The sequence below is a fragment of the Calypte anna genome, chromosome 4A, assembly GCF_003957555.1.
Source record: "Calypte anna isolate BGI_N300 chromosome 4A, bCalAnn1_v1.p, whole genome shotgun sequence".
Lineage (NCBI taxonomy): Eukaryota > Metazoa > Chordata > Aves > Apodiformes > Trochilidae > Calypte > Calypte anna.
The window spans coordinates 32842715-32867752 of NC_044248.1; the positions used below are offsets into that span (position 1 = coordinate 32842715).

The following is a 25038-nucleotide window of genomic DNA, read 5'->3' on the forward strand; positions in this document are numbered from 1 at the left end:
CACTGATTCACAGACTGTTGCCATAACTTCACTTTTGATTTTCTTGATTTTGCCCCAGTGACATAAATTTCCGCTGTGTACATGCCTTCAGACATTACCTTCATATCTATTTCTGTCCCATGGATCTGTTGAGCTACTGTTTTGATGATTCCAATGACAATATCCTGGAGACCTTCTCTTTCTGAATAGTAATGCAGAATGAGTCCCTTCCCTTTCTCTGCATCAGTGCATCTAAAGGAAGGGGCTCGCATACCCGGATAAATAGTAGCCAGGTGGTCATGCAAAGCATCCAGGTTCTGGAAGAAGAAATTAAAAACACGATCATAAGACATGCATTTTTTTCTGAAGAAAGCACATATCCTGTTTAATCTGAACATATCCTTTCTCCTACTGCTCTCACTCACAGTGCACTTGCCTTATTATTTGTAGGACTATCATCATAGCAGGCTTTTCAGGTTGCTTGTGATGCTTTTTCCATCTACCCTGGCAATATTTGGAAAATGAAGCGCACAAAAATCAGCACTACTAAAAATTAGTCCTAAAAATTCATACCTGTCTGCTGTATTTTGAAACACTCCAATGATTAAAGATCTTGTGTTTGTTTCTCAATCCAGTATCTTGTCGACTTTCATGCCTTCCAAATTCTAGTCCCTACAACCTCATCTTCAGATGTACATTTGTTTAGGTGTCAGATGCACATACACATCTGAATAGACATGAGTAATTTTCCTTATTTTCAAAGAAACATTCTAGTTCTGACATTTTCACAGTCAACCCAGGTTTACAGGGCCTGACAAAGTCAGGCCAAATAAAGTTGGTAAACAACTGATCTCAAATACACGCTTTCTTTGAGAATAATTGAAAAAATCCATAGAATATGTAGAATATGTGACAGATGATGTAATAATGTTTCAGAAGACGTTATTCAAGAAAGGGAAGCAGACTTCTATTTTTTCAGCTGATGTCATGGACATCTTATGTATTTAACTTTAAATTATGATCAGAAAAATTGCTATCTGGAGACAAAAGGTGAATGATACAATGATAGGCATACATAATAGGGACATTAAAGAGATCAATGAGATCAAAATCACACTTAGTACAAAATGCTAGCTCTGGCTTTGATTATGAAGCAATCATCAAGGTTCTACTTTACTATTTACTGTATATTTAACACAGAACGAGCAACCTAAAGCCATTTCACAGGATAGTGCTGCAACCCACATAATTATTTATCTGTCCTGTAAAATTCATGCAGCTCCTTTACATAGTAAGCCCAGAAAATTACTGCATATTTTAAATGTTGTTTTCCCTCTCCCCCAGATAACTGCTAGCACGAAGTTTTGGATTTTGTTTTTTTGACAGCGCAAGGAGAGGTGAGGTGAAAATACTTCTAGAGTGCTGTCTGGGCCATTCTCCACCTTTCATGTGCATCTGTCTATCATTGACTTTGTGAACTTGATTTTATGTGAGCTGTGAAGAGCTGCAACAGCTGCTTCTTCTCCTGGGAGACCTTCATAGAAGTGAATTCTGTAGCCTGGAACTTCTTCCTTCAGTTTTTTAGTTTGTTTCAAATTCACATTTTTGTTGTTATATCAACACCTCCAAATTAAAACTTGAAGATGCAACAATGTGGAAGTCAATTAATTCCAGCTGTTAGTGGGCATTCAATTGCAAAAACCATAATGCCTGAAGGAAAAATCTGTAAGATCTTTGCAGGGTTCAAGAAATTTAAATTGGAAGAGACTGCTTCAAAAGAATGAATGAGAAAAGATCTGGATAACCAACTGGTTCCAAGGGAATGCCCCTCCTTTATTGGGTGCAGAACAGCTCTTTTGGTACACTTGCCTCAAAAACAGCTGGAATATATTAATCTTTTGGAAAAAAAACCTTTCAAGGAGATACATGGGAAAAGACAATAAACTACCAGTTACACAGTCATCAGCATCTGAAGAATTTCAAAATGAGTTTGTTATGGGATACAGCCAATGTCAAGGAGAGAATTTTTATAAAATGGTTGTCTAATTATTAGCATTTAATTCCAGCACAAGTGTTCCTAACAAATGGTAGTAGCTCCATTCTACAAGATGACTTTGCCACCCCACCATCCCATTACTGACTTTGTCCAAGCAAGACCATAGGTGAGCCCATGTGATATGACCTTCAATCTTTAATCATTCAGAGTTACAGACTTGCCCAGTATATATTGCAGCTGCTTTCCAGTCCTCAAGGTGTTTTTTCTTCCTATTCATACTGAGAATGAGGTAAGCAAAGAGCTTATTGTGTTGAGAACCTTGCTCCAACAGAGTCAAGAAGTGGGGGTGTGTTTCCAGACCAAGGAGCAGAAATAACTTTCAGATCCTGTCATTTAGGCATTGTCAGTGTCATTCCCACTCCTATTTTTGGTTGTGTTTGATCCATAATAAACTGATACCACAGCTTCTGGAAGAACATATGTGTCATTTTTTTTTCTACTTTGGTCACCTGCTGTAGGCCAGGGGTGCAGTGAGGTACAGATAATAACAGGTTAGCTCCCTCCCTTAATTTCTGGCTCCTAAATTGCTCAGATGTATGCCAGGACCTTGTGCTGGGACCAGACACACCAATTCAGCAGTGATCAACTCCACTGTAAAACACCAAGGGATCTCCAAACAAGAACAAGAACAGGTGTTACTAAATCAGGCAGATTCTGGCCTCTCGAAAAGCAAAAGAGCTATGATTGGCACATGAAATACAAACATGATGTTCAGCTCTGTGTGGTACAGAGCACCTGGAAACCTCTATAAAAGAGTAGTTAGTCCTCTGAAAATTATTGCTTGCAATTATGAACAACTAAAAAGCCATGTAAATGATTCCCTAAATGAGAGAACTAACCACCAGTGGACATAATATAAAAGCATGCTTTGGGTTTCTTAGGAGGCACCTGTTTTCATACTCCTTTTTGGCACAGTATCTTTCAATATGACTTTCAATTTTTCCAGGCCTGTGTTCTTCATAGAAAGCATAAATATTACATTTAGTTGTGCTATCTTTATACTCTTTCATGAAATTTGAAGTACCTTTGTTTCATCTAGGAATAAACTACCTTTTCTCTGAGATATTATGGGAAACAGAGTATAAATATAAGATTTATTTTCACATGCTTTAAAAAGCTGCAGCCCTCCAATGTTTTTTATATCTTAGACTCAGTACCAATTTCAAAAATTGTGTTTCAGAACTGTATAATGCATTCCAAGTATTTGACAAGAGTTCAGCACATTAAGACCAATCTGAACTTTTTTTTTTTGCAATAGGTATAAAAATTAGTTTCCTGACCTAATCTGACTGCTGGAAGACACAAAAATAATAAATCATGGATAATGTTAATTTACCATCAAAATAAAAAACTAGAAAGTACACTTGTGGCACAGCTATTAATATATTAATCCTGTTCAAAATTTACAGATGTACATACTGGCCAATGTTTTCTGTTAACACTGAAATTCAAACACAGCAACTTAAAATACTGCCATTAGAAGAATATAAATGTAAGTTTTTCAAGCTTTTACAGATGTTTGTTGTACACTACAAAGACGTCAACTCTTTTCATCATAACATACAGTAAGGAATGAAAAGAGAAGTATACTCTGGAAAAGGGGATGAGGGAAAGGAATAGGGAAGGACTGGCTCATCCATGTGTACCCAAAGTGGTGGAGCAACAGGTCAGCTACACTTTTTTTTTTTTTTTCCTTCTCAACCTTAACCTTAATTCTTGCTCAGCCCTAACCACAGATTCAGTACCTGAGTCCTCTATAAAAATTAGGCTTCTCTGAAGGTTTGCTTTGAGGTTGGTCTGAGAATGAAACTATGAAATATAAATGATGTCACATCCCATAGATAATGGTACGGGGATCACTCATGCTATGCACACACCCTGTCTGTCCACCCAGCAATTACAGTCCATAGGATTTGTACAAGAAGTCTGGGTTGAGTGCATCTAGGATGCTCTGGAAGGATCCAGTTTCGGGGTAGGTAAGGAGACACAGACGTTGATATTCTAGTAATCCAGCAAACTGCACTCTGCTGCTTTCACTTATTGCTGGAGAGATTTTAAGGAAGCAGATGACATGAGGATGCTAAATCTCCAATTAAAATCACTAGAGATTTGACACTCGTTTTTTTGGCAGTCTCCCATGAAATCTTAAATCAGTTCAGCATTTTTAAACTCATCACAGAACACAGTTCTCCCCAAGAGTGATATTTATCACAAACCCTAAATACAAAGGTATTTTCAGATATGAAAAATTTTCAGGTGACATAATGGAAAGTTAAGCTTTTCTACACTTAGAAGTTACACTTTAGAGAAGTCATTACATTTCTTCTGTGCTATTATGCTATTGAGCAATTGCTTTTGTCTTGTTTGGTTTTTTTCTTTTTTTACAGTGCATTTTCACAGTGTTCTGCAGTTGGGAAAGCACTAAAATTCTCTTAAACACTTCTCTCCCACCCTCATGGATGAATTATTATGTCTTAGAGATAAGCTGTGTTTGAACCCTAGTTCTGTACATAATGTATCTATAATTAGTCAAGGAGAACTTAGGAGAAGAAATATCCTACAACTCTGGAGATCACATTTTCTGTTAATATAAACAAGGTAAGCCTTTTTACTTAGCACACATAGACGATCTGAATTTGTGGGACTTTTGTGCTTCTCTTGTACTTCATACTTTTGTGATGTATGAAAACTCCTATTCAAAATTTTTCTTTGGAATTTTAAATGGGATTTCAGATTTATGAATGCCTATGTAGCTCCAACTTACCTGCCTTCTCATTCGTTTTTTATGAAATTGAATAGTTTGACGTTCAAGATGCTATGGGAAAATTTTTACCCTGTCAGGAAACTGAGAAAAGAAAAACAATGCCAAAAGTGGAGAGCTATGGAAAGTGCTATACAGTACAAATACCAAGAAAAAAAATATTCAGATGCCTCTCCAAACATAACTGGGAGTTTATACAGCACAACCCCTGTCACCAAATCTCAGTCTAATCTGTTGAACAGACCATACCTCTGTCTGGTATCTGAAATAACTCAGCACAAAATTCTTACCTGCAAAAACTCTCTGACATTTGAGCCCAAGACACGTAGAATTGTATCATAACCTGATTCTTGACAAAACACAAAAAACATCTTCCCAAACATCTGAAGAATTTCCCCAGCATTTAGATCTATTTAGAAGAAGAGAACATGATTCAGTTTAAACACTGCATTTGACACACTTTGCTTACTACACTAGGCTAGCATTCATGAATGAGAAAGACAATGGCTAAACTCTACCTGGATCCAGTAGGTCAAGAATATGAGAAAAACCATCAGCATCCACATGGCAAATAATGATTTTTCAACACAGGAATTTTACTAAAACTTACCAATTACCATTATGGTTTTGTGACATTTTGCATTTCATGCATGTATAACATAGATTTTGATACATACAAGACATCACTACTTGAAAATAAAGGAACTTAGTTATTAGTATTGCTTGCCTCAGAGGAGTTACTTCTGGTTTACACTATCATGAAACCACATCAGCTGCTTCAATTCAACATCACTACAGTCATCATAGTCTTATGGGTCCATTGGCTAATTACAGATTCTGAACAAGTTCCTAAAGCACTTGGGTCTGCAGATACAATGATGCTGATGGGCATAACTGCCTTTGAAATTAAAGAGCTGAAGTAATTAAAAATAAATGACACCCAAACCAATGGCAGATATTAATTAAGATATGCCCATCTCACAAACAAATCTACAGCTCAGCATGCTTGTTCAGTAGAGATCAAGGATTCCTTCACAGGCTGCTCTTGCAGCAGTGGTTGAAACCTGGGTGTATTGACAAGGTAGCTACAGCAGTTTGGTTGAGCGCCTCTAACACTGACCATACTCTGTGGATGAGGTATATTACTGCCGTTTAAGATGTACCTATGACTTGGAATACTTCGGAAGTGATAAAAATCACGTGAAGGAACACAAGCGATAGCAACATCTTAGATAAATAAAAAAAATTTAAATCCTTTCTTCTGAGTTTTTAAAAAATTTCTCACTTTGATCAACATCTTGTTTTCACTTCCTCTGTGCTAAATCCTATTTCTCTGTGCTACACAATTTTTGCCAAGGTCTTTATCTTTTATGTTATGAACGGGCAAAGAAAATACCTCTTTTACTTACTAAGAACCTTGCTCGCAGCTGCAACCAAATCATAGGTTTTGGAATCATCATAAATTATTCTGACAAGAAATTGTCCTTCTTCATCCAGCTGTGCCTCCTTCCTAAAAAGAAAATAGAACAAAATCTTTTTATTGAAGAAGAAGCACCATATCAGTAAATTATTATATATTGTTTGGTATTAGTTTTTACATAAAATAAGTTTGTACCTTCTATCTTTAAGGAATTACTTAAAATAGAAAATTAGAAATAATTTTTTCCCCTCTCTACTTAAGATATTATACAAAAAATTCAGACCATGCGTGTTCTGATAACAGTAATAATGTGTGAGAAAAGAAATTCTGTTTTTCAGAAGAGTGATTCACAAAGAAATTGCTGAACTAATAACAACAGCATTTGCATTTTAAAATAGGTAGATATCCAAAAATCCATCCCTAGAAGGAAAAAGGACAAAACTGGCTGCAAAGGTTTTCTTGGAGACTCAAAAAGACAAAGGACAACATTATATTTCTTAAATAATTATTATTATAATTATTTATTCATTACTTGGAGAAACAGTATATTTATAAATGAGCAAGCAGAAATGGTATGCATATATGCAGGCCCCTATTTTCCTATTCCAAATTAGTACTTTTGTTGCTCTTCCTCAGCCACTCTCTGAAAACTTTAGTTCAGGATATCGAGTCTCACTGATTTCTGAAAACAGCTCCCACATATTCCTTCTTTTCCTAAGCAGGAGAGCTGAAGTTACCAGTGGGAAATGTCACCTTGAAGCATACAAGGTCAGTCAGAGATAAGAAGGTAGAGGTTACATTTCCTAAGAACTGAAATGAAATGAATATGAGACAAGAAAGCCATCTCAGTTCTTTGATTCTCACAACATTATCTGTAACTGAAAGGCAGAGTCAGCTTGGAGGGAAGTTTGCAGAGGGTGAACAAACTTTCCCACAGCCCTGATACATACTGTGCTTTCTTTTAGCCCCTCTGATCTCAGCCAAACCACAAAGGATAACACACACATGTGGAAAAGGAATGAACATCCTCAAAAATACTGCATACTTGCACAATCCAGTAGATGCAGCTTTTGTGTATGAGAATTTTCTGTTAAAAATTGACCCAGTGGCAACTCTTTCACCGCTTCTTACATTTCTTTCCAGTTACATTGACCGAAACTTTTCCTGTTTCCTTCTCTGTACCAAGCCATGTTTCCTTTTTTTCTTATTCTATTTGTCTTTACTAAAAGTTTCTTTCCATGCTTGCAGTTTCTCTGAGCCATTACTTTTTAAAATCACCATTAGTTATTTCAATGCCTATTCCACTTTTATCGTTTTGGCTATTTTGTTTTTCTCCAGCTTTCTCTAGATATTTGGACTATTTCTATGTAGCCTTGATGAAGGTAAAATAGTTCAATTAGAAATCACTTCCATATTCCTTGGGTATAATTTTCTGGGCTGAAACTCACAGTTCTAAGGCTTCTCTCTCCCTCATTATTAGCAGTCTCACTGAGAAGTCCAGCAACAAAAGGACCCAGTGTTTGTACTGCAGGCTAATACTCCAAAACAAGAAGTAATGTGCTTTTATTTTTATTTTAGAGGGAGAGAGAAAAATATACTTAAAAGAACGCAATCTAACAAAACCCAATCTCATTTGGGGAAAATTTTCTAGAAAATTTGTCCAATTAAATATTAACTCATGCAGGAGATTAAACTGTTCATTGAAAACCATGTGGGCAAAAATAAAAATCTCTTTGCTTGTCCTATAAACATGACAAATCCCATGAAAATGTCTGATCTAAACCTGTGTAAAAAGACACTGTTTTTTTAAAGCCTGTGCTTGAAAATCAGTAAATTCCAGAACTTTTTGTTTCCAATTACTTCTCCATACTTCTGTTGAGCTGGTACATCTCAATCATTTAGCTAGATGCTGTCCTGAAATGTAGCTCAGTTAGAAAGTTGCTTTTCAGCTGGATGTATTTCCTTGTGTGCTTCATCACCTGCTCACAGAAGTTGTTGTGTACACAGGAAAAGGTGTAGCCAGACAGGGCCTGAGGACAGGACAGGTTAGGTGAAGTCACTCCCTTCAGTGAGCTGGGTCTGCAGCTTCTAAATCCTTTCTGCCTCCCTCAGTAATCTGAAAGTCATTCTTTTTGAAATATTTAACCTTATGACTACCTGTGATGGTGAAATGTTGCTGTAAGCTTATCCAAAACTGACAATGCCATGTGAAAACACTCTTATTTTTACAAAGGCACTTGTCCTTCAGCAGGTCTACAAAACTAAAGGTCCCTCTAATAAACTTGCTTCAGACAGCCTAGCATCACAGCTACCCACACCAGAGAGGCTGACCATGGTGTGATCACCAGCAGTCTAGAGGACAAAGGCATTGAAATATTCATTCAGGTGAATGGGCAATTCTTAAGTTGTTTCCTTATGGCTGCTGTTTTCTCAGCTAATGACCTGATCCCTGCCTGATCCATCAAAACTGCCTGCATATAAACTAATGAAAGTTCTACAACAAGAGTGAGATGAAATATATCATGGTACTGTGAAAACTGTAATAACCAGTGTTAAAAGTGAGGCTGCTTTGTCAGCTTTGAGGAGCTGTTGTGGCTGTCTGCTCATCAAAGTAATTTCTCTGGTGTGACAGAGCTGGTTTTGACTCCATAATCTTGGAGTACCACATATGAAAATAAATCTGCCTGTGTGCAACAACAAGGTATGGCTACAAACCTGAGTATGTGAACTATGAATGAACAGAAACTGTGTTCATCTGAACAGATTCCCTCTCCTGGCTGACAGCTGGCATTAGAACTGCAATATAACACGGCATCCTTAGATATAAGGAATTTACATTTGGCTGACCATGTTTCATAGAAAATGTCATGTTCCACAGCTGCATGAAAAACTGTGGCATGCATTTCCCTTGCAAGGGTGGGCTTCAGTCTTCATGCCCAGTTTTTAATCAGACAAAATTATGGGAGCAAATTAGCATAGCTCTGTTTTCTGCAGAGCAGTGTTTGATCATAAAGGCAGTAATAGCAATAACATGCTGGTGGCTTTCATAAGGGCTTGACTGGAAATAAGCCAAAAACAACATGATCTGGCAAATTCCTAAGCCCTGGTTAATTCTTCACTGAAGCAGCAGCACAACAGTAGCTAACTTTTAACTTTTATGTATGTCCTTGCCTTCAAAAAACTGCCTAAATCATATACAACAAAATTTACAATTAATGCCTCATTTATATTTCTAGAGACAAAACAAGAATGTGCCTTGCTACCAAGTAAGTTTTTTTTTAAAAATCCATGGTTTTAATGTTCTTGCCCAAACTGGCTCCTGTTGCCAGCACACAGGATGTGATATCTCATGGTTCAAAACTTACATCCTATGTTACACCGGTCTGGCATTGCTTTTTATTTACTCTAGACTAATTGTGAATGATTACAGAGAGCCCTTCAGATTCTGGGAAACAAAGGTTCCAGTCTGGACTTTTTGTAAAATGCCTTTGTTTTCCTCTAGAATGTTTATATTATCCAGGTTAATGTGAGGAAGTTTACTTGGGAAAAAAACAGCCTTAGCCATTGCACCATGGAAAATAACAGCTTCATAGCTGTCCATACTTTATGTAAAGGTTTGACCTTGAATCAGTGGGAAAATTCTTATTGAGTAGATCAAAGCAGGATCAAGTTTTAAAGCAGCCTTTCCTCCATCAGCCAAGCTAATACTTCCTAAAATGCTGCTGGTGTAGCAGCACAGAATAGTGTTACAGGTGATACTATGTGTGTACAATGGGCCCTTTGAAAATCTTTCCTATTGTGAAAGTAGTTTAGTATTTGAAAATACACTATTAATGCTCAAAGGTAATGTTAATAATTCACAGAGACAGAGGAAAAGTTAAGTGTGAATGACCAGTCTGACAAAAATCATTTTTTAAATCAGAACAATCTTGCACTGCAGATTTTAAATCCCAGGTTGCACACATCTTTATTTCACACAGAGGAAATCTTTCCTCTGTTTTGATGCAGTAAGGATTTCTTATGCTATCTTTAGAGATTTTACAGGCAACACAGTTGGACAAGATGCCACAGGAGGCTACTTATACAGCCCATTCTGCAGAAAGTGGATTTTAATATAGTTTTGCAGTCATGTGATGGAACTTATAAAGAACTCGAATAAATAATAATCAAGTAGGATGTTGTAAGAACATTTTTATTCCTGTGAAGTATCGCTTTTTATCCTGTCTCTGAAGTCTATAATTTATTTTTTTTTAATCTTACAGAAAAAGATCCATTCCCATTACAGAACTTTACATTAAGTAAATATCAATGAAATGTAATGGATGCAAACAGGAAAAGGCTGCATGGAACAGTTGTTTTGTATGCTGAAGATGCACAGGGTTCTCTGTGATACAACATTGTTATTTTTCAGAAGCTGCTTGTGTCATTTTAACATGCCATCTACTTGTCCCAAAAGTACACTTGGGACACTTCCTACTAAATCTCCATCCCAAAGTGCCTGCTCTGGGTGTGTCACCTTGAACACACCACAACAACAGCTATTTCCAAGATCACCTCTAGGACTTCTCCCATGATAGGCATTGTTTCTGTTGGGATTGTTGCCACCATTGTGCTTAGCTATTCTTGGTGTACCAAGGATGGAAAATGTGCTGGTTCAATTGAAGAGACCAGTCAAAACAATCTTAATGACAAAATAACACTACTGCACGTAGAATCAAAGCATGGCTCTGATCTCACTGACAGGAGCACATCAAGTTCAATGCCATTCCAAGTTCAACACTATTAAGCAGAATGATGTGTGTCAGAACTAAAAATGGGATCAGTGAAACCAGAATTGCCGGCTTTGCCTCTCTTTAACATTAAAATGGCAAACTCACTGCTCATTGTATTACTTCACAGATGGGTTGCGTTTTCAAAATGTTTTCCCCCTTTTTTCATGTACTGAGCTTTGTTGTGGATGGTCCAGAGATATTTTAAAACACCCAGCTAGGAAGAAAAATTCTTTTAAGTTACAAGATTAAATAAAAATGGGAATCTGTCCAGGAAAATGACATTCTGGGTAAAGTAAATAGGTATATTTATAGACTTCAGAGTTCTGAGCTATTTCCCAGTTTTACAGGCTGGATATGAGAATGTTTAATGTAGGCTTTCAAAACAAGATAATCCTAGAAGATACAGTTAATAAATGTTCAAGTTCTTTGCTACTACTCCAAATACTGAAAATATTATTAAAAAACCTAAAGCTAGTATTGCTTTGCTTCCTTTTACATAAGTGCATTAAAAGGAATGGTATGTACAAAATACTCTTCTGAGCATTTAATTTGTAAGAGTGAGTGGTATAACACCTGGTACCCTGACAGTTCTGGAAGCACTTGCCAGTTCTGGGAAAACAGCAAAGTACCTGAGAGATCCTGCAAGAACATTCACATGGTGCTTCACAACATGCCACTATTCCCTTTTAGCCAAGCCTTTCCCAGATGAGTTAAAGAATTTGGCATCCACAGTTTAAACTCCTGACATCCGAGCAGGTCCTTCTGCTGTGAGGAACTACAGCAGCAGGAAATGCAGTGTCATGACCCTGCAAATCTTGTGGATATGAACCTCCAGACCCATGAAGAATCATCTGTTCAGCAGCAGTTAACTTGAAAATACTGCTTAGAACTTTGCAGTTCTATAAGTACTTAGAAACATAAACAACAATAAATGTTCCTACTTAATGCCACTTTCTGAATAAACACTAATGTTAAGAGGTGTGTGAATTAAAAATATAATCTACTGTCTTTTCACCACTTATGGCTTTCCAAAGCCTCTTTCTGGGGTCTATTTAATACTAACCTAGATTTTATCTAGATTTTTTTTTAATTCTTATGAAATTGATAGAACAGAAAACTTCATTTCTAGGACTGGACAAACCCACATGGTACTAGGGAGGAAGCAAAAAGTAATTTTTCACATTTTTTCACAGACCATTGCAATTAATTATAACTGAGTCCTAACATGACCCAAAGTATGGACTTCCATTCTAAAAGTCTAGTGAATAGCCTATTTTTTTTCATCAGTGTTCATGGTAAGAAGATAATGAAAATAATTAACAGAGTATGCCTGCAACAGTTTTGGCCATGAAAGTTAACAGTACCTTTAGGTAAACTGCAAAGCAAGTATTCTTTATAATAAAATAGCTATGGGCAGAGAAATATGGAGCAAGGTCACAGCAGTTCAATGAAGCAGGAGAGATGATTGACACAGGACTGATGACCACCATGGCTATACATGCTACAGCTATACATGGCTATGCAGTAAAATCCATAACCAAGTTGCTAGCCACCTGGACCTTTTTCCACAGTTCCTGGGAAGAGAAGTACATAAGAAAGCAATAGGAAAGCCAACAATTTGACAGGAGAAATCCCAAAGGTATTAATTGGATTAAAAAATAAAATTAAATCCTAGGCACACCCAAACCTACATTTAGCTGTTTGAAAGGAGTTTGGCACCACAGTTTCCTTATAAATCAGCCTTGTTGAGAAACACCACAACTAACTGGAAGGCTTTTAACTCACTTTAACTACACATGGTAACTAAGTGAAATACCAAACCTCACATTTTGTAAGGATCTTCAACACTTATCCCGTTTCATTTGTATTTTTATTACCCAGATGACATTGTGGCTATAAAGGCACAGCCTGCACACACTGTGCATAAATACACACATATGCATAAATATTTATATCCTTATGTAACTACCTATACAAGTGTAGCTTCTCCAAAACCTTAGCATTCTAAGCTGACTGTGCATCTTCTCTGCTAGCAGAAGTGACAGTGTTAACAATGCAGACAGATCTTGGTATAGATTATGGTACTATTTTACAGGGGTTTTTTACAAGATTGCCCCTACATATAGAAATTACAGTCAGCTGAAGACTTACAAAACTTGACGTTTCCCAGAATGTTTAAGAAGTAAAATGAGTGTCTCATAAAGAGCCATAAGCATTTAATAAGGTTTTTTTGTTTTTCGTTTTTTTTATTGAAAGCAGGAAATAATGGACTTGGCTACCACTCATAGCAACATCAGTGAAATTTGCTCCACACCACATTTCCCTGCCTCTCCCTGAGCCTGCATGACACAACCTGCCTGTCACATCCATGAACCCACAGAATCTGTTCCTTTCCCTCCAGGCTTAGAGTTCTGATGAAAAAAGTTTCATTTATTTTGGGTACCCAGTCTGAGACAGGTGGACCTGTTTTTTTCAAGATACTCAGCACTTTTTACACAGTTTTCATGGACTTTACATGTCACCAGCATCAGAACTACAAGTTGTTGGAATTCCAACACCTCTTAAGAGCTTCCTAGTACAACTGGTAACAACAGCCTCTCATTACAGCTTTTGTGTGTATTTATCTAGGTTTCTGAAAGACAAACGATAGTTTAGTATAAATTATTACTGCACCTAAACATCATGCTAAGCAACAGAAATAGGCCAAAACCTTGATTTTTACAGGGTTTGTCAACAAATGAAAGTTGTGTTTTGCCATATTAGTAATCAGGAAAAAAAACCTTGCAAAGTGGCACTGAACACAGAATACGGACACAATGAATCAAGTGAGTGCCTCTACAGCTCCAGTTTTCTACTCTCCATATTGTTTAAGAAGCACAAAAATTGATAGCTTTTACTATGCCAGAAATTCCCAGGAAACCATGCAAGGTTTAAAAAAACCCCAAATCAGCTTTGTGTAAAAAAAAAAAAAAAAAAAAAAAAAAAGTGTAATACATGTTCTTAAAGGCATAATGCATGTTCTTAAAGGCAGAGTTGGGTAAAGTTGGGTAAATTTTCTATTACATTAATGGTTTTATATTATTTTCTACTTTGGAATAGAACAGCAAATAAGATTAATCAGAATATCACATCCTATCTATGAGTTCATAAGTATCCAAATTCCAGTGAAAGCCAGTGGAAGAAATTTTAAGATGCATAAATAGATAAAAGTATCTACTTCTCCTGACTTATCCAGCCAACCTGCAAAAATACTGACGTACCTAACTACTAAGAATGCCTTTGAAAATATACCAAATAAATATGTATTCTTTTACTGCAAAAGCCACACTGAATAACTAAAATCTAACCTATGATAACCTTTACTCACATGATGCTCAGTCTTCTAAAGTCAAACGAGAACCCTGCAGTTTACTTCACTCCCTCAAATTGTGCTGCATTTTCTACCACTTGAACTGAACCCCATCAGGAACTGAGGAGAAAATCTTTCCACCTAGGTTGCATCAGAATTTTTTACCCTTTTAACCATAGTAGGATAGTTACAGACAACACATTCTGAAGAATCAGCTAGCCTGGAGCCTGGTAGGTGGTAATGTGTGAAATCAGGGGTAAGATGACAGAAAGTTTCTTCCTCATAAGACAAGTAATTGACTTGTGCTCTGACTTGACTTCTGTAGCACCCTGTATCTGGGTCGTGGCATTTAAGAGCATGTATGGGCAGCACATGCCAACCTGACCCACAAAAGGAGGACAAAAAAGTGTAAAGGCAGGATGATGCCTTAATTCTGCACTAAGCATAGAGCACCAGGAAAATATGCTTGTTAATTGCTTTCTGCATCCCACTGTAAGGTACACCCAGAAAGGACACATGGCTTTTGGGGCACAAAATGCCTGTTCTGCTACTGTGCAAGTTTCAACACCGATGTTGTTCTCCAGTAACAATTAAAAAGCACTACCTTTTGGAAACAGAATTTTCAATGTCTGTTCTAATTTCCTATGCTTCTCAGGCTAAACATAATTTTGTGGGAAGAAGGAAGATTAATCCTGCAGTTGACTGGTATTTTATTTATAGATCCAGATCTTTCATGTACCTCTCTGTGGGAAAAATATTTATTTATTATACAGTCTTGTGATAAAGCATTCTAATGACTTTCTTAATATACTGAGCTCTCATTTCTTTTTTGGGCAATATTTGAAAGTGTCACAATTTGAGCATCTAACCCAGGCTAAATTTAGATTTAGAAGCCCATGAGAAAACTCCATACTCATTTAATCAAACACAAGGGATACTGCTGGGGAAGACAAGATAAATTACTATACATGACCATACATACTCCCTGCTAACATGGCCCTAGCTCCCACATATTGTCCTGGACCTGTTTCAAGAAGACACCCCTGCCAATGTTTGCTTGCTACAAAATTAAACCTTTAGAGCTGCTGAATAGAACACTCAGAATTTCACATATGTTGGCTGTTCAGCTCAGCCAAATGTGATACCTGTTACAGAAGAGCTCACATTTTATATTGATAGATCCCCTTCTAAAAAGGTGTAACTATGAACCTATTTAAACCTAAGCCTACCACTACAAAACATACCAGAGAAGACACAACTTCATAAGCCTTGGGTTTCATTATTTTATTTTTCCAGTATGAGTAAATTCTCTGCTTGTATTTTAAACAGGTACAATTCCCACAGGAACTCCCACAGCAGCAATTCCACACTCCCTACTTACTGCCACATCCCCACACATCAGTATAACTCAGCAATACAAATCTGTTCTTTGATCAGACTGAGCACACAGCTCCGTCTATAACAGAATGCTCAGGTCTGACAATTTTTGTTTATGTCAGTCAGTGCTTATGCTGGCTGCAGAGGAACTGAAGATCTCTAATGTGAAAAGAATCCTGAGAATCAGCTTTTCAAGTCATTGCAAATGTAGCCAGAAGATCTGACATAGCCCTCTGGATGCAACAATGAAGGAACAAGGGATCTGAGAGAAGTTTTCTCACAAGCAGGGAAGGAGCAAAGCACATGACTGCTCAGCAGAAATGGGTTAAATGCTCTAAGTAACAGAACTGCTTTTAGTGGAGTGATGATAATAGAAAAATATCTCTATGTATTCCAGGTCCTAAGTGCCTTCTTCCAAGGACTGAAGGGATAAACTACAACGCACAACCAGCAATAAGCAAAAGAAATTATTACATTGAATCATCTTTACTTCCCACTATGATAAATCTGCAGCTGCAGAATTCAGCCACTGCAGGACTCTACCAAATGGATCTCACTCCTCAACTCTCACCCAGCTTTGCTATATCAATATAATGCTTCTAGGACTTCATCACAAAAAAACCCAAAACCAAAACAAAAACAAAAAAACAACCCAAAATAAACAAAAAACACCAAAAACAAACAAACAAAAAGAAACCAAAACCCAACCAACCAAAAACTGTCCACAAGCTGAAATTTTCAGTCCTTTGAGCAGTAGCCAGAGTAGCCAGAGAAAACTAAGGAGCAAAAAAATTTTTGAGACCTTGCCGTTGAGAAAATGCATAAATCAAATTTACTTTTATCAGACATATGCCAGATTTCTGAGTCTTATTTTGAATTCAGTCTATTTAGGATCAACAACATAGGTTCAGAAATAGATGGCTTTGAAGTGTTTGGGGTTTCAAACATTTTAATTATAGTTCTTTAGCAAAATCAAGCCATATTGCCATTGAGATAATAAAATTGATATTCACTAAAAATTTCAGAGTATATACTATAATTTTCCCATTAGCTTAGTGCCTCACTGTAAAGTTTCCTGATTTAAAGAAAAAAAAAATATCCACCACTTAGTTATGCTATGGTTTAAAAGCGGATAGAAAAAAGATGGAAGTCTAACTTTCCCAAGAATTCTACTTTGGAACACTTAAAAACTATATCAGCATTATCTTTCTCAGATCATGGTTTCAAAAGCTTATTGGAAAATTAATGGTGTAGCAGAAACAGAGACCTGAAATCATCAGTCTGACTCAGTTAACAGAAATAATCACTTATGGAAACAAAAACCCCACTCACATAAGAGCAGCAAATTCAGCAATCTGGTCTCTCAAATTCTGTCTTTAAGGACTTCATTCAATGCCACTTTTGACTGAAGAAGGTACAGGAGACAAGAGTTTCCATGCTCCCAATGGTGCATGCCTTTTCAGTCTGGTATTTTTCTGAATGCACTTTTCCCTGAAGAAAGATCTATTTTCATTACTTTAGTCTATTCAGTTCTGTTTTCTTTCCACTCCTCAATATTAAGTAAAAATTCACAAACTGGCATTTGAGAACCACTCAGCAGTCACAACCCACCACTCTGCAATGCTGGATAACCAGCTTCTTCAGTGACTTCAGGGAGAACAAAATAGCTATATGTGATTAGCTCAACATTAAAAAGAAAAAAAAAAAAAAGAAAAGAAAAAAAAAGAAGGAAAAAAAAAGCATAGATGTCAAATTTTGTACTTTTTTTAAACATTGAAAACCTATTGACTTCACCAATTACTTCTCCAATTCAGCCATCAGTGATTCAACATACTGAACCCAGCAAGCCACAGCATTGCTCTGTATCTTTCTATCATTTCCTAAATGATTATCAGTTCTTTTAAAGCTTTTGCAAGAAGTCTGTGTTTGCTTACATAAGATAAAACATCTAACCTGTTCAACAGCACCTCTAGAAGTGCACCATAGGAACTTGAAGTACCTATACCAAAAAGCATTTAGTGGCTGTGCCATCCCCTAAACCAGCACAACTACTATGACTCCTTCAAGTGACACAGACAGAGGTTGTTCCCTGGGTAACAGTGTCTCTGTACCTAATTTTTTTGGACAAATTCTGCTGAATAAACACTCTGTTGCAAACACCTTTTGCGTTAGGAGCTAAGGCAGCTGTTGCATATATGTTGGCTCTTTCTTGCAGCTCATGTTCCACTCTTCTCTTTGGGTGGTGGTGTAGAACTGTTTCCTCCCCCAAAGCCATCTGCCCTATGAGTTAATAGCAGAACCCAGCTGCTGGACTGGCACAAGACAGAAATCTTTCTCAGCTGAAAGACAGAAACAGCTGTAGCAGCTTCCTGAATTTTCCCAGCTGACTTTCAGCAAAATACTTTGTATCCTACTATTAAAATGCCCTAAAGCTTAAAGGACTAACACTCCACAGCTTTAGTCATCTTCAGTATTCTATTAGGTGTGTGTAAATTCCTAGAGATAGGATGCATCAGGACTTATGATCAGGTTCTGACAGTCTGCAACATGATATTGTAGAAGATGAAGAAACTTTTTACTTTCTCAGATGAAATTCAAATTGTATTCTGAAATACCCATTCTGTTCAGTGGGTAACCTGGACACAAGTGGACCATAATATTCAAAAGCATGTTGGTGAGAGATGAGATACCAGGAAAGAGTGAACATTCTTTATTATGTTTTGTACATGTTTTATTGTTTTTTTACTAAGTCTCTTAACTTACATGTGTCACATAAAAGCAGTATCCAGTCATAAGAATTCAAATCAGATCTGTGTGCTTAGATAAGGTAAGAAAAATATACTTACATACCTCTCATAACCTGCAGCCCAAAACTGTTGTGGCATTCACTGAAGACTCATCTATGCAATCCATAGAACTGCATTTGCAAAATATAATTTATAGACTAACTGTCATGGATCACTGGAAGAAGAAACATCTGCTGAACCAGAACTGTGGACTCTCCATCTCTGGTGTTTTTAAAGATTCAGCAAGATAAAAGTCACAGCCAAGACCAGATCTGGTGCTGGTACCACTCCTGGCTGCAGCAGAGACTGAGCTAGATCATCTCCTGGGGTCCCTTCCAACAAACACTTCTATGAGTGTCTGATCTCATGGTACTGTGTAAGATTAACACATTCTTAATGAATAGACTCATGAAAAATGTGGCATGGTCACAAAAATTTCACAGTAGTTCTTTGGCTCAAAAATTGTACTAGGCATCCACATTGACATATAAAAATTGACCCAAAATAAAGAGGAGAAAGTACAGAAGAAGGTAATGAATTGAAAGAAGACTTTCTCCAGCTAAGATCACTTCTCCATTAAAACACACGATATCAACAGACCACATTAACCATTTATTCCAACCAGATAGTTAGCTGCAGCCTTACAAAGTAACCTTACAACTCTGTGAGCTTTTCTGTCTTTAAAAAAATATTTCTTGTAGCTTTGTCTAAGAATCAATGCTATCATATTCGTGGTAAATAGATTTTCCTTTGCATTACTTGTTGCAAACTTTTTTTGCAATCCCACAATTCATCCAAAATATAAAGGGAATACAGAAATCTCCTTGGATAAATGGTATGCTGTCAAACAAGCAAAGGCTGGGTACTAGAAATCAGGGCCACAAGAAGGAAAAAAATCATCCTTATATGTAGCTGAAGTTACACTTTTCTGTAGCAGGGGCTTTTTTAATTCCAAGATGATCCCATCACCTAAATCTCTTGTTAGTCTTGCATAGAGCTAAAAAGTGTACTTCAATTCCTTCAGGAATGAAAAGAGATGTAGCTGTTGCATGGGTCACCTGGTGGCCTGACTCAAGGAAAGGCTCCCGACGTTTCTGGAACGTTTTCCCTGCTCCTTACTCCTGCCCCACACACTTCGTGTAACCCAGGAAAGCGCAGGGACCAACTCCATCCCCGCCGTGGCTCCCGGAGATGAGCGAAGGTGGCACAAGGTGGGGGCCTTTGAACCATTGGGAAAGGCCCCAAACGGGATGAAAAGCGGCAAGAACCGTGGCCGGGCTCGTCACAGCTGAGACCCAGCTCCCCGCTGCCGTGCCTGACGGGCACATCCCGGCCGGTACCGGGGCTCTGCCAGGGCTGACAGTACGGAGGGACACGCAGGGACAGACAGACACTTACTTGATGTCCTCCCAGACGGCGGGGCCGTAGTTGCGGATGACAAGCAGCTCCAGGGCGTGATTGACGAAGCCGTACTGCGGGCAGGGAGAGGCGGCGGCTCGGTGGGGCACGGGGAGGGGGGAAACCCCTCCGCCGCCCCGCAGCATCCTACTCCAACCCCCCCTAACCCATCCCTCCTACCCCGGCCCTGCTCACCCCGGAGGGAAGAAACCACTCCGAAACCCCCCCCCCCGAAACCTTCCAAACCCCCCCCTGAAACACCTCCACCCATCTTCCCCCCAAAACAAAAAGGGCCGGGGCCCGGCTCTCCTCCCGGTTTTCCTCCTCCCAAGCGGATTCAGCTTCTTCCTTCCCACCACCGGCCCATTCCCAGGCCCGAGCCCAGTCTCGGACAGACGTTCTGCATCAGCCTCGGTGTCCCGAGAAAGTGAGCCCCGGCGGAGCTCACCATGGTGCCTCTTCTTCCTCCTCTTCTTCCTCCTCCTCCTCCTCCGCCACCGCGGATCAGACCGCTCCCGATCGCCTCACCGCCACCCCGGCCGCCACTGCCACTACCCCCGGTAGCGTCCGGCGGCAGCCAATGGCATGCGCGGCTGCTGCTCCAATATCCAATGGCGGCCTCGGCCTCCGTGCTCTCCTCCAATCAGAGGCGGGGGGGTTGGGGGGGGCGGGACCGAGGGTGGCTGGGGATGCGGGTGCGTGAAAGCGGGAGCGACGGGCGCGAGACCCGCGGGGGTAGCCGCTACCTTCCCCCTCCCCCCTCCCCCCTCCCTCCTTCCCCCTCCCCCCTCCCCCCTCCCCCCTCCCTCCTCCCCCCTCCCCCCCCATTCCCATTCCCATCCCAATTCATTCCATTCCATTCCATTCCATCCCATCCCATCCCATCCCTGCAGATTTGAGTCACCGCCTCCCGACAGCCCGGGGATCCTCTGTCTCGGCTGTGCCGGACGCCCTGGCAGCTCTGGGGCTGCGGTTCCCCTGCTCCCTCTCAGGTGTGAAGGCGGTGGATGATGGGGTTCGGTGTCGCCCCGGTCCGGAAGGAGGGACGGGCCCAGGAGATGCATCCCTCCCGCCCGGGTTTGTTTCTCCCTCAGCAGGGAAGCCTTGGAAGCGCTGCCTTACGGTTTTCTGCGCACCAAAAAGGTTTTTTCAAAGGCCTTTTACTCCAGCTGGAGTTGTTGCGATTCATCAGGGTTAACCTGAGTGCCTGGCTGGTTCCGAAGGGTTCGGTGTGTACCTGTGGTGCCCGGCGTGTGTTCTGGTGTCATACCCGACGCAGGGTATGGCGCAGGGGCTACCTGCCCAGGAGCACTAAAGCTTCGGCCCTTTTTTCATATCCCAATACAACCACTAAGCGTTTAGAAAGACAATACCCCCCAAAAAAGGTGAGGATGTGAAGGGTAAAGGGTCACAGACATTTCTGTTTCTGTGCATTCATTTTCCAAAGGCTAGTGACACTAAAAGTGCAGTAAGTTAAAAATGCTTTCAGTAATGTTTTTTTTGTGCTTGTTAAGTCACTGTTAGTGATCAACATGAATCAACACTGTGCTGTGCATGGATTCCCCAAAGGTTCTGCAGGAAAGGTATGGCCCTTAAAACACAAGTTTTTTGAGCAGAGGGTTTCTTACAACATGCCAAGGGCAGTTCAGAAATTATGTTACCATATATATAGAACAAAACTTGAAAAAATGGGAGCACCTGAAAAACCCATTTAGCTTAAAGTCCATTGTACCATCTAAAGACCTGGCCTCAGTGTATGAAATAAATATCCTGAGTAGGCTACTGGGATTTTTTTTTGTTTCATTTTGATTTTGGTTTTTGGTTGTTTGGATTTGGGGTTTTTGCTTGCTTGCTTAAAAAGAATCAAAATATATAAGTGATAAGATTATCTAGGAGGATTATAAAATAAATACTTCATGGGATGTAGTTCTTGGGCAGCGACTTTGTTGCATGAAGTCATTAGAGCCATAGGTGCTAATCAGTCCAGATGGATTCTAGATGTAAGGAAAATTGCAGTAAGATAGTGCAAGGTAAGTTTAAAATTTTAACTGTTCAAATACTCTTTTTTTTATAAAAAAAACCAAAACAACAAAAACAAAAATCCTACAGAAACAAAGATGGAATGTGTGTGTTGGAACTTTGTAAGTTAACAAATGACAATATTTAAGATATTTTGAGATCTAATCTATTGCTTGGTGAAATTTTGAATCTGTGTTAAGATCTGTTAAAATTACTAGTAAGTGAGGAGAAAAATTACATCAGAAATTTGGCAAACCTCATAGCAGGGTTTCCAAGAACAGTAGAATGAAGCTGCTTTTATGTCACATAGGCATCACAACCAATTCTACTCCTTTTAACACATTCCAAATCTACTGGGAAAGCCAGTTCTAGATTTTTTAAAGGATGACCAAGAAGAAACGTTTCAATACAACCAATGAAAACCATACAAATGATCTACTAATTTTGGAGGAAATTTCTAAGTAAAAAAAGTAATTGAAAAAAACTAGTTGAAAATATCTGTATAGAGAACTGTGTAGAAGATGTATAGAAGAATATCTGTATAGAGAACCAAATAAAAACTGAAGAGATGCAAATCTCTAGGAACATCTTCATTTTCCAGGAAACTGGCGGCAGAGATGATGTAATAAATCATTCTGTTGTAAGCAGATGAAAGTCTGTTTCAGTGTAGCTGAGGTGGGGGCAGCCTGTCGCCCCTTAACTAGGATTTGAGTACTTCAGGTCACCACCTACTTTTCCTATTTGGTAGGAAGGAAGTTTTGTGAAAAGTGGAAAACATATCCTGCAACACAAACTTTGTAGCTATGTAATTATGTGATTAGCCTTTGTAATCTTTGTGTGCCTACTGATGGCAGTGAATCTGCATTACTGATGGCCTAAGACAAAACCTGGCAGTCTTGCATTATGTGTGATGTTTCCTCTTCACAAATCTGTTGCATAAAATTCCTTTTGGATATGGCTTTCAGAGAGCATATTATCCTGGCACTTTTGTGTGAATGGTGGACACGTTTTCAAAAGTGCTGATATGTGCAAAGGTCAAAATTGCTATAGAGAGCTGTGAAATTGCCTCGTGATTTGGTTCAGGCTTGGTGGGTTGCATCTGCAGGATGTTCTTGTAGCTAAACCATTGTGAGTGGCAATTCTAGCATCTGTGGTGAGATTTGTAAAATGGAAACTGAAAACAGCATGGGCAGAGTTAAAGCAGATGATTAATTAAGTTTTCTAAAACAGGGATCCCCTTTTAAAAGTTCAGAAGATGCTGAATTAAAGAATTCCAACTAGTGATGTGCTGAGAGGGACCAGTCTCCATTTCAGATCCCTGCTGAATCAAGAGTGTCTGGTAGGTCTCAGGCAATGTTTCATTTCATCTTAAGCAAAGGCTCTGAATCAACAAGAAAATGTAATTTTGCATCTAATCTGTTCATACTGGGCTTTGTTTTCAAGGCCCATCCCCATCAAGCATTAGGCCACGTGCACTGTGCACATCATGCAACCATTTGGACTGCATCAGATGCACTTCCATAAATCTTGCAGCTCAATCACTACAGCACCCAATCTCATTCCCATTTGGGGACCCTCATGCACTATGTACTGCTCATGCCCAGTTGCTTTTTGGTCTTTAGGAGTGGAAGAGTAGCTGTGGCACTTCAGCCACAACTGGGATGTGCACGGGATGGAATGCTGGCATGAAAGGAGCCTTGAAGAAAATGCTTTTTGGACCTGAAATCCTACGTGGCAGCTTCTCCACTTTGTGTCCCCCTGAACATGTTTGTCAGGAGATGTTTGCTGGGCTTGCCATCGGAGAGCCAAGAGCTGCAGTCAGTGATTTCGTAAGAAAGGCAACTGCTAAACCTTTTGAGTGGTGGTATACATGTTTTTTCCTGATTGGAGATGATAACTTCATCTGGAAATTCTTGTTGATGTCCATGAATGCAAAAAGTAGCATAGAATCCTTTTATGCTCTATGAAAGAGCAGTTGCTGAGACAGTTCTGGCCAAGAACATCTACATTCAGTTCAATATGGTTTGTGTTAATGCACAGGCACTATAAAACAAGGAGAGCATTTTAATGAATATTTTTTACTTCGGACCTTGCTTTTCTAGTTTATGCTTTTACTATAATCCTGAATAAAAATGCTGCCTTTTATGTTATTGCTGAATTTGATTTTCTGAAGATGGAGTTACTTTACTTGCATCAAAATGGATTATGGGTATTTTCTAGATATCAATTTTGAATTATAATGGTCTGAGACATTTGGGATTGTCATAATTATATTTCCCAGGTGCAGAAGAAAAACACTCTTATTTTTAAGATCACTTCAGCAAGGTTCTTTATTTCTATTACACCACTACACACTATTTCACTATATCATTCCATTAGTTTTCCAATTCTGGTATGGACAAGCTGTGACTGAAACAGCTTGAAACACATCAGTAGTGTTCTGTAATGCAATAGCCTGTGTAGATTTGAGAAAATTTGTGAGCTCTGTTGCATCCTGAAAGAGAAATGTCATTTTAGGAATGCAGAGCAAACTAAACCTGTGTCCCAATATTCCCTAACACTTTCTGCAAATAGTGGAAAGATTCCTGTTGGTTTTTTTATAGGCTTGTAGTCCAAAGCTCCTGGAACATTATGGCACTTGATATTTCTTTCTCAGGCTTTTTTGGGGGTGAAAAAAAAATCAGAGAAGTGGAAGTGTACCTGTGACTTAACCTCTCTTCACCTCCTTGGGATGTTACTGCAGGTATTCATCCAGGTTATTTTCCATTACAAGACGTGTGTGTGTGCAGGATACTCCTAAAATGGCATTTTTTGGTGTAGTGGCAAAAGAATTTGTAACTTTGTACTGCTCAGAAGAAACCATTTCAGCACAGTTCTTCAAGGAAGGCCTTATAATGGGACTGCAAAACAACGTTGCTCATTTCCATTTATATTAGGAAACTGCTACCTCCATTTTACTGCCAGCATCAAAAATCTGCTGAAGCAGATCAGACACAGAACTTTACAAGGCTATTTACTTTGGTTTTAGATTCCTTCAGAGTATATTATTCCTTTGACTGGCTTTCCAGCTTCATGTTCCATCCTAACTGTGCATTTAACATTCAGATCCTACTGTTTATGC

General features: G+C 38.9%; 1 protein-coding gene across 1 annotated transcript in view; it reads right to left on the reverse strand.

The window, feature by feature from the left end:
* Window positions 1–20489, reverse strand: part of GUCY1B1 (guanylate cyclase 1 soluble subunit beta 1) — a 40576-nt gene extending 20087 nt beyond the window's left edge. The window contains exons 1-5 of the mRNA XM_030450061.1: window positions 20347–20489; window positions 19899–19972; window positions 6206–6306; window positions 5087–5205; window positions 99–296 (exon numbers count right to left, since the gene is read on the reverse strand). Coding sequence (XP_030305921.1) covers window positions 99–296; window positions 5087–5205; window positions 6206–6306; window positions 19899–19972; window positions 20347–20349 — 495 coding nt within the window. The 5' untranslated portion in view covers window positions 20350–20489. The remainder of the gene's footprint in view (window positions 1–98; window positions 297–5086; window positions 5206–6205; window positions 6307–19898; window positions 19973–20346) is intronic.
* Window positions 20490–25038: the final 4549 nt, after the last annotated feature.